At 42.0% G+C, this 10,366-nt stretch overlaps 1 protein-coding gene across 1 annotated transcript; it reads right to left on the bottom strand.

Annotated features, from left to right (window-relative positions):
- Window positions 1-8,343: 8,343 nt before the first annotated feature.
- Window positions 8,344-9,494, bottom strand: CLDN23 (claudin 23). The gene has a single exon (XM_077273758.1). The coding sequence runs from the start codon at window positions 9,340-9,342 to the stop codon at window positions 8,491-8,493; it is 852 nt and encodes a 283-aa protein (XP_077129873.1). The 5' UTR covers window positions 9,343-9,494; the 3' UTR covers window positions 8,344-8,490.
- Window positions 9,495-10,366: the final 872 nt, after the last annotated feature.

Raw genomic sequence — 10,366 nt, 5'->3', positions numbered from 1 at the left:
AAATTGGACCCCAAAAGTTGTTGTCCAATTTGTCCTGAGTACACTGATACCCCATATGTGGGGGGAACCACTGTTTGGGCGCATGGCAGAGCTCAGAAGGGAAGGAGCGCCATTTGGAATGCAGACTTAGATGGATTGGTCTGCAGGCGTCACGTTGCATTTGCAGAGCCCCTGATGTACCCAAACAGTAGAAACCCCCCACAAGTGACCCCATATTGTAAACTAGACCTCCCATGGAACTTATCTAGATGTGTTGTGAGAACTTTGAACCCCCAAGTGTTTCACTACAGTTTACAACGCAGAGCCGTGAAAATAAAAAATCTTTTTTTTTTCCACAAAAATGATTTTTAGCCCCCAAAATTTTTATTTTCCCAAGGATAACAAGAAAACTTGTACCCCAAAAGCTGTTGTCCAATTTTTCCCGAGTACGCTGATACCCCATATGTTGGGGTAAACCCCTGTTTGGGCGCACGGGAGAGCTTGGAAGGGAAGGAGCACCGTTTTACTTTTTCAATGCAGAATTGGCTGGAATTGAGATCGGACGCCATGTCGCGTTTGGAGAGCCCCTGATGTGCCTGAACAGTGGAAACTCCCCAATTCTACCTGAAACCCTAATCCAAACACACCCCTAACCCTAATCCCAATGGTAACCCTAACCACACCCCTAACCCTGACGCATCTCTAACTCTAATCCCAACCGTAAATGTAATCCAAACCCTAACCCTAACTTTAGCCCCAACCCTAACTTTAGCCCCAACCCTAACTTTAGCTCCAACCCTAACCCTAACTTTAGCTCCAACCCTAGCCCCAACCCTAACCCTAGCCCTAACCCTAATGGGAAAATAGAAATAAATACATTTTTTTAATTTTATTATTTTTCCCTAACTAAGGGGGTGATGAAGGGGGGTTTGATTTACTTTTATAGCATTTTTTATAGCGGAATTTTATGATTAGCAGCTGTCACACACTAAAAGACGCTGTTTATAGCAAAAAAGTTTTGAGACATATAATTTTTCCATATTTTGGTCCACAGAGTCATGTGAGGTCTTGTTTTTTGCGGGACGAGTTGACGATTTTATTGGTAACATGTTCGGACACGTGACAGTTTTTGATCGCTTTTTATTCCGATTTTTGTGAGGCAGAATGACCAAAAACCAGCTATTCATGAATTTCTTTTGGGGGAGACGTTTACACCGTTCCACGTTTGGTAAAATTGATAAAGCAGTTTTATTCTTCGGGGTCAGTACGATTACAGCGATATCTCATATATTTTTTTATGTTTTGGTGCTTTTATACGATAATAGCTATTTTATAGAAAAAATATTTATTTTGGCATCTCTTTATTCTGAGGACTATAACTTTTTTATTTTTTTGCTTATGATGCTGTATGGCAGCTCGTTTTTTGCGGGACAAGAAGACGTTTTCAGCGGTACCATGGTTATTTATATCCGTCTTTTTGATCGCGTGTTATTCCACTTTTTGTTTGGCGGTATGATAATAAAGTGTTGTTTTTTGCCTCGTTTTTTTTTTTTCTTACGGTGTTCACTGAAGGGGTTAACTAGTGGGACAGTTTTATAGGTTGGGTCGTTACGGACGCGGCGATACTAAATATGTGTACTTTTATTATTGTTTTTTTTTTATTTAGATAAAGAAATTTATTTATGAGAATAATTTTTTTTTTCTTTATTTAGGAATTTTTTTTTTTTTTTTTTTACATATGTGGATTTTTTTTTACTTTTTTACTTTGTCCCGGGGGGGACATCACAGATCGCTGATCTGACAGTTTGCACAGCACTCTGTCAGATCAGCGATCTGACTTACAGCGCTGCAGGCTTACCAGCGCCTGCTCTGGACCCGGAAGTAGTCCCTCAAGGACCTGGATGCAGCCCCGCAGCCATTTTGGATAGAGGGCCTGCAGGGATAGGAGGTAAGAGACGCTCGGAGCAACGCGTTCACATCGCGTTGCTCCGGGGGTCTCAGGGAAGCCAGCAGGGAGCCTCCTCCCTGCGCGATGCTTCCCTATACCGCCGGAACACTGCGATCATGTTTGATCGCAGTGTGCCGGGGGTTAATGTGCCGGGGGCAGTCCGTGACCGCTCCTGGCACATAGTGCCGGATGTCAGCTGCGATAGTCAGCTGACACCCGGCCGCGCTCCCCCCGAGAGCGCGGCCGATCGCATATGACGTACTATCCCGTGGGTGGGATTAAAGGCCCACCCCACCTTGACGGGATAGTATGTCATATGGGATTAAGGGGTTAAAAACTGACTAGCTGAATCCTTTTAAGCTGCACCCACTGCTGGATAAGGGTTATCATCACCTCTACATAGAGAGGGTCTTGAAGAGTGGGATGCTGCTGTAAAAGTTATCTGTGAGAGGTACAGTTGCATGGGGCACCATGCAAAAAAAATCAGATAGGCCTCCCTAAGCCGCTAATTGGGCAACTGCTGAGAAAGGGCGAAAGCAGAGTGCAATGCAGCGACAACATGTTGGTGGTCAAGTATAAGGACAAGAGGGATGTCCTTATCTTGACCACCATACACAGTGACAGCATCTCCCATGTGACTTTCCGAGTTACCACAACAATACCCAAAGATTGTATCTTGGCTTATAAAAAGTACAAAGGGTATGTAGATCTGTAGGCAATATGGCGACCTTACTTCGGTTTCAGGAGGTAGTCATCAAGGCCCTAATGTTTTGCAGTCAGGAAGCTGATGGTCCCAGTACTTCTGAAACTGATGGTGCCCGCATCATCTACATTTTCCATCAGATGGCCCCCCAAACAGCAAAAAGAGAAGATCACTAAAAGGTGCTGAGTATGCAATTACGACATGATGCGCACAGACCATTCCATATGTCTGCATTCCAAAACATCAGTCCTTCCCTTTCAGGCCCTACTGTGCGCCCAAACAGTAGTTTTCCACCACATATGGGGTATCTGCATACTCAGAAGAAATTGCACAACAATTGCACAACAATTTTTGTGGTCCATTTTCTCCGGTTACCCTTGTGAAAATAAAAATAAAAAAATGGGATTTTTTTTATTATTTTCATTTTTTTATTTTCATGGCTCAACATTATACATTTCTGTGAAGCATCTGGGGGTTCAAGATGCTCACACACATCTAAAGTTCCTTGAGGGGGTTTAATTTCCAATATGGGGTCACTTGTGGGGTATTTCCATGATTTATGTACATAAGGGGCTCTTGAAACGCAACATGGCGTCTGCCCTCGTTTTTAGCCAATTTTGCATTCAAAAGATCAAACGGTGCTTCTTCCTCTCCGAGCCCAGCAGTGTGCCCAAACAGAGGTTTTCCCCACATCTGGGGTTTCAGCATATTCAGGAGAAATTGCACAACCATTTTTGGTGTAAATTTTCTGTTGTTACCCTTGTGAAAAAAAATGGGGCTAAAATAACATTTTTGTGGGAAAAAATAAATTTTGGTTCAGTTCCTGTGAAGCACCTGAAGGCTTAATACACTTCTTGAACGTGTTTTTGAGCACCTTGAGAGTATTGTTTTTAGAATGGTGTCACTTTTGACCCCTCAAAGTCACTTCAAATGGGATGTGGTCCCTAAAAAAAAAAAAAAAAAAATTGTACATTTAGTTGGAAAAATGATAAATTTTTGGTTAACTTTTAACGCGTCTATCTTCCTAAGAAAAAAAAATGTTTCTATTTTACATCAGAACAATTTCTAAAATGTGGGAAATGTTATATCACACAAAATAGTTAATACACAACTCTCTGGTTTAAGGGCATAAAGGAAAAAGTTTGAAAATTGCTAAATTTTCATCAAATTTCCGATATTTTCACAAATGAATGCAAAAAAAATTGAACAAATTTCACCACTATATTGAAGTACAATATGTCTCAGAATCAGTGGGATCCCTTGAAGCGTTCCAGAGTTATGACCTCATAAAGTGACAGTGGTCAGAATTGACAAAATTGGCCTGGTCAGGAAGGTGAAAACAGGCTTCAGGGCAGGGCCGTATTTGCCACTAGGCACTTGAGGGCATGTGCCTAGGGCGGGACGATGCAGGGGGGCGGCACCTAAGCAAGTTTTTTTTTTTTAAATTAAAGTCCGGGGTCACCTCCCGACACAGACGGCACAATTTAGTAACATCATCATGGCTCCTTTGCCAAGCCTCAGACAGCACAGGGGAAAGTCACATCCAGCTCCATCACATATCCATCAAAGTGGGACATGCCGTTGTCTTCCTATGGCAGCTCCTCAAATCCAGGACATCTGGAACTGTTGGGAGGCATGGATTGTAGTCAATTGGACTGCTGCTATTTTATTTTATCCAGTTGAGGGCACATTGGAAATTGCATAAACTTTATAACAAGATTACCATAAGTATAGACACCCTACACTGCTAATCACTGCTACACAAAGACAGATAGCTTTCCAATAGAGAGCTGCCAGCATGAGATCAAGACAAGGGTTTAAATACAAAAATATTTTACTATATGAAGCACTTTACACATTTGTTCTTATATTTGAAAAATAATTAGAGGAGACAAAATACATACATCACACGTTATTGCTGATCATCCAAAGTCCCGGCTATCATTACCAATAGAGGTTAGGTGTACCAACATGTAGCAAAGAAATACAATAATTGGCTTTATTAAACAAAACCATAAGCAAAAAGAAAAACTGTCCTTGCTGCCCACCACAAACTGTTATAGGACCACTTTAATTTTCTAATGCAGTTTAAGCAATTAAAGCAGAGTTCTGATTGGTTACTGTTACCAGTAATGTCATCCGGAAGCTCTGGCACAGAAGTTGGGTTTATCTAAAGTGGATCTGTCAACACCAAAAGTGGACAGCTTTTTTTTTTTTTTATTTCATTTCCATTACTCTACTGATTATTGTTTTTTTTTTCTATTAATTGCTTCCAGGGTAATTTTGCAGAGCAGTGTAAAGACCCCTCACTCCCCCAGAAAATCCCGTGAGCCAGTCCCCCTTGTAAAGATCATAAGTCTTCACTACACACTCAAGTCTTGCGAAGGTGAAATTATTTTATGCAAGTGCTACAAACGTGTTCAAATATACAGTGATGGTTCTGGGTTGCAACAGAAGGTGACGTTTCGATTTACAGGAATCTTTCTCAATCACCACAGGGAGCAACAGGAAGGAGGACGTCTTATATAGTGCTGTATATTTGTACGTGTTTGTAGCACTTGAATAAAATCATTTCACCTTTGCAAGATAGGAGTGTGCCGTGAATACGTCTTCTTGCATCCGGGGGATCCACTCCATGGCGCTGGCACCTCGATGATATCTGTCTGTGTACTCCGAATTTGATTGCAGAGCAGGTCCTTAAGTACAGACTTCAAAGGATTATATAAAGGTTCCTTATCTGATAGACAAAAGCCAAACTCAAAAAAAGCCACTCAAAAGCCAAAGTCAATTTTCCTTTAACACAGGTCTGTGTGCCCACCATGAGTTTTTGACGCTGTGTACTTTCACTGCTTCGATAACACAGCATCTTACAGATCCTGCAGAGTGGATGGGATTTAGGCTGTGTGAACACGTTCAGGATTTTTCATGTTTTTTCCGCTATAAAAGCGCAATAAAAACGCTTAAAAAACGCATACATATGCATCCCATCATTTATAATACATTCCGCAATTTTTGTGCATATGTTGCGTTTTTTTCCGCGAAAAAAGCGCATCGCGGTAAAAAATGCAGCATGTTCATTAATTTTGCGGATTTTTTGCGGATTTCCCACTATATTATTGCATTGGGAACCTCCGGAAAAAAACGCAAAAAATCCACACAAAAAACGCGCGAAAAAAATGCAAAAAAAAACGCATGCGGATTTCTTGCAGAAAAAGTCCAGTTTTGTTCAGGAAATTTCTGCAAGAAATCCTGACGTGTGCAAATAGCCTTACAGAAATCTCCTGCCCACTGGGCTTTTATTTGAACTCCGTGTAAATGGACCTGCAGGTTTGAAATCTGCCACGTCTCAACTTCTCTTGCTGGTACGCAGAGTTTTATATGGAGATTTTTCTTAAAGGCCAGGGTCACACTAGCGTATGGCTTCGATGCGAGAGCATCGGATGTGATATGCTATTGATCCTTGGATCCTGCTCTGCTGCGAGCGGGAGCCAAGTGTCATGCGTCTATGCTCCAAGCCTCTCGCACAGCTGCGGAGGAGGCGGAGAAACTAATTTCTCCATCTCCTCCATTGATGATATCCGAGTGATGTGCGTTGTCTCACTCGCACCCATAGGCTTATATGGGTGTGAGTGAGCCGAGAGTCGGCCAATGTCGGTAACAATCGTGGCATGCTGCGATTTCACATGCACATTGAAAACGGGCGATAAAAAAACGCTGATGTGAGCTGCCCCATAGATGAATACTGGTCCGAGTGCTACGCGATGTTTTATTGTATAGCACTCATCCGCATTCATCGCTAGTGTTACCCCGGACATAGGCTTGCAATAGATGCGGAGAACCTGCAGGTAAAAAAACACACGTGTTTTTAGTGCATTAACGAAGAGGAAATGCATCAAAAACACATGTGATGCACACACGAAGTAACCTAATTTACTTAATGGGCTTGTCTGGGACTTTAACCTAGATGACCTATAGCTGATCAATGTCTGATCAGTGTTTAGGCTACATTCCCAGAATAAGCTTTTGATGCTGCAGATTTTTCGCACCATTTCTGCACCATTAAGATAGGTTACACTCTTTTTTTTTTTTTTTAAATCTGCAACATCAAAAACTCAACATGGGAACATAGCCTTAATTTTCCAAACTGCTTTGGAAAAATTAAAGCTAAATTGTGATTGGTTGCCTTTGATAACCTACTAGGCTCTAATCTGTGTTTTTCAAATGTTGTTAGGTGCTTTCTAGCAGTTTTTTTCAGAAAACCCCCCCCACCAAAGTAGATGCAAAAGCCACGAAAAGTATAAAGCAAAGTCGAATTCCTAATTTCTGTTTTGGATCCAGTTCGCACTTAGCAAAAAAATAAAACTATCACAAAAAATAAAAAGCATGCAATTCGTGTTCTCAAGCAGATCTGCAATATTATAATCAAAGTATCGAAGAAGAAAAATAGCAGGGATTTTTGGGTGTCAATTGATAATTTGGTATGGCTGCATTTTGTAATTAATTCATAGCTTGATCAGATAAGCATTGCAATATTGAAGATATATCAGATAGTCCATTTCCCTCTGATTGGAGAAAGTGGTAGAGGGGACTATGACCTTATTGATAAATCATTTATACCTTGGTAATACTAGGGACGCTTTGCTGTAAATGTTTTTTTTTTCTTTTGAATTTCTTGTGCCTCTTATGTAAACTTACAGGAGAACTAATGCATATCATAAAATCACATTTCCAATAAACAAAGTCAAATACTAATGAGAAGTCAGATATCTTACTAGTATGTATATTATGTGGTTGCACATCCAAAACTAGTAATTTGAGAGTTTGCTAAACAATACAAATTCTGAACGACTAATATATATGGTCTCTTAATTTGTTTTACATTTATTAAAGACCACACATGTATAATAGACAGCTGTTGGCCAAACTATCTCTCTTCTCCATACACATCAACACTAATCTGACCCAAGAGCACATGTATTCTCTATCAGAGAACTGCTGCTAGACTCCTCTGGCTTCCGCTTATCTCCTGGGAGATAAAGAAGATCAGCTGTTGGAAATCCAAGATGTCAGATCCTTCTGTCCCTCAACATGATGTGTCCTGGAAATCAGGAGAATTCTCAGCTCTTGGAAATCCAAGATATCAGATCCTTCTGTCCCTCAACATCATGTGTCCTGGAAATCAGGAGAATTCTCAGCTGTTGGAAATCCAAGACCTCAGATCTTTCTCTCCCTCAACATGATGTGTCCTGGAAATCAGGAGAATTCTGCATAGTGGCCTCCTGATTCTGTGGCCACAAGATCAGGAGGCCACTATGCAGATCAGACTTTCAGATGATCCCTGAAATATTGGTGGGTTTGGCTGACTTTAGTCTGTGTATGGGGGCTATGATTTTGAAAAATTTGTGGATTTCTGGCTATGGCTTTCATGTCAGAGTAGATAACACTTTACTGCTGTGGTTTGATGCCATCAGCTGTGGTGACATGTATCATAAAGTGTGCAAAAGTAGCCTTACAATAATAACAAAATTAAATAAGAAAATGAAGATTAAAATTCAGATTTAAATAGTAATGTAGCACATGGTTATAACAAAAGGAATTTGCCATATGGTAATTCCCATTTCAGAGATTTAGGTTTTAGAACCAAGTTCTACTATACAGTTCTACGTACAACACATATATATAGCAGAGCACAGAGGTTACTTGTGATTCAGTAGAAGTTTACAAAATATTTAATTTGGCAACGCAACATAAGATAATAACATGATTTGTAGTTATCACATCCATAAAAAAGATATAACATATAATGTGCGCATGTTGAATTACATGCTCCTTCATCTGGAAATATAAGGGTTCCACCGCTTTACAGTAGATCAGAGTCACAAGGTAGAGAGCTCAGTTGGCTGCTAGGTCTACCATAACGTGTTGGGTGCTCTCCAGCTGTCACATCCATGGGGTTGGTGTAGGATCTGGGACTGGAAGCCACAGAGGTACCTCTCTTACTGTGCTGGTAGTTGTCATTGCCTACACTGTATCCAATCTTACTGGAAGGATAGTCAATGTCCTGGATGCTGTAGACATGGCTGACAGGTTTTTCCTGGTAGGGCGTTTGTTTATTGTTGTAGTACATAGAAGAAGTAGGTTTACCTCGGTTTCTCATGCATTTCTTACAGGGTGGCACAAAGCAGAGCATAAGCGAGAACCCACCTATGATCTCTAGGCAGCTGCCCAGGTAGCCCAGAACCAGGGCATACCCTACATAAGTGTATAGTTGATCCACTGAAGATGGCATGCTGTATATCAGGTAGTTGTACCAAGCAATGGGTATCAGGCTGAGAATTCCTGAGATGAAGATCACAGTTCCACCAAAGGCTGATATTAAGAAGTTGGGTTTCTCTTCCCAGCAGCGTACACCCCAGGAGGCCAAAGCGATGCCCAGGGCATTGACAGCCAGAGATGTGATCATTAATCCCCGAGCAACCTGCACCACCTGTTGGCTGAAGTATTGAGTATTGGTAATGCCACATTGCAAGTCCTGATTAGTGGTCGTCACCTCGCATATATCCCAAATCCCCTGATTCTGTACCACGTCCGTGGGTCGGTTGGTTAAAGAAGTGAGTGTCCGCCAGGCTGGTGCCACAGTAGAAGTGAGATTGAAAACCAGTCCACAGGGGGCCAGCACCATGCCAATGATCATCACTGTGGGGGTCCTCATATTGCAGACTTCTTGATAAATCAAAGTACTTGGTTGATTATCCAAAAAGCGAGTCTGCAGGGCAACGTGCCCAGGGATAATTTGTAATCCACAAGGATTATAATCCACGCTGTCCCTGTGATCTACTGATGGTATCTAGGCACAAAGCAGATGCAGTCCAGCAGGCATCATGAGGATCAGGGGGTCCCATCCAGGGCTCCTCCAGACTCTGCTCAACAATCCTCAGAGTAGTTTCTTTTTCTCAGTTTGTGATCTGCCTGCATCAAGTGTAAAGTTCTCTAAATGCAGCGAAACTGGCTTGACAGAAACTACACAGAGCTAGAAGCAGGAAGAAGGGAGGGGCCCCTGGGCACAAGAGTCCTGGCTAGGTATTCTGCAGGGAGGGGAAAATAAAGGAGCCTGCACACAGCCACATAGCATTGCACCTGGTACTGGGATTAGCCATACACATGGCATTGTACCTGCTGGGACTAGCAATACACATAGCAGTGTACCTGGTGGGATAGCCATACACATAGCATTGCACCTGGTACTGGGATTAGCCATACACATAGCATTGTACCTGCTGGGATTACCCATACACATAGCAGTGTACCTGCTGGGACTAGCAATACACATAGCATTGTACCTGCTGGGACTAGCAATACACATAGCAGTGTACCTGGTGGGATTAGCCATACACATAGCATTGCACCTGGTACTGGGATTAGCCATACACATGGCATTGTACCTGCTGGGACTAGCAATACACATAGCATTGTACCTGCTGGGACTAGCAATACACATAGCAGTGTACCTGGTACTGGGATTAGCCATACACATAGCATTGTACCTGCTGGGATTACCCATACACATAGCAGTGTACCTGGTGGGATTAGCCATACACATAGCAGTGTACCTGGTGGGATTAGCCATACACGTAGCATTGTACCCGGTGGGATTAGCCATACACATAGCATTGCACCTGGTACTGGGATTAGCCATACACATAGCATTGTACCTGGTGGGATTAGCCATACACATA

Source organism: Ranitomeya variabilis, chromosome 1 (genome assembly GCF_051348905.1).
Source record: "Ranitomeya variabilis isolate aRanVar5 chromosome 1, aRanVar5.hap1, whole genome shotgun sequence".
Taxonomy (NCBI): domain Eukaryota; kingdom Metazoa; phylum Chordata; class Amphibia; order Anura; family Dendrobatidae; genus Ranitomeya; species Ranitomeya variabilis.
This window is presented reverse-complemented; position numbering and strand designations above follow the sequence as displayed.

Bases quoted from the DNA above. Each gene is read 5' to 3' on its own strand.
- CLDN23 (XM_077273758.1), bottom strand. From the start codon at position 9,342: ATGAGGACCCCCACAGTGATGATCATTGGCATGGTGCTGGCCCCCTGT.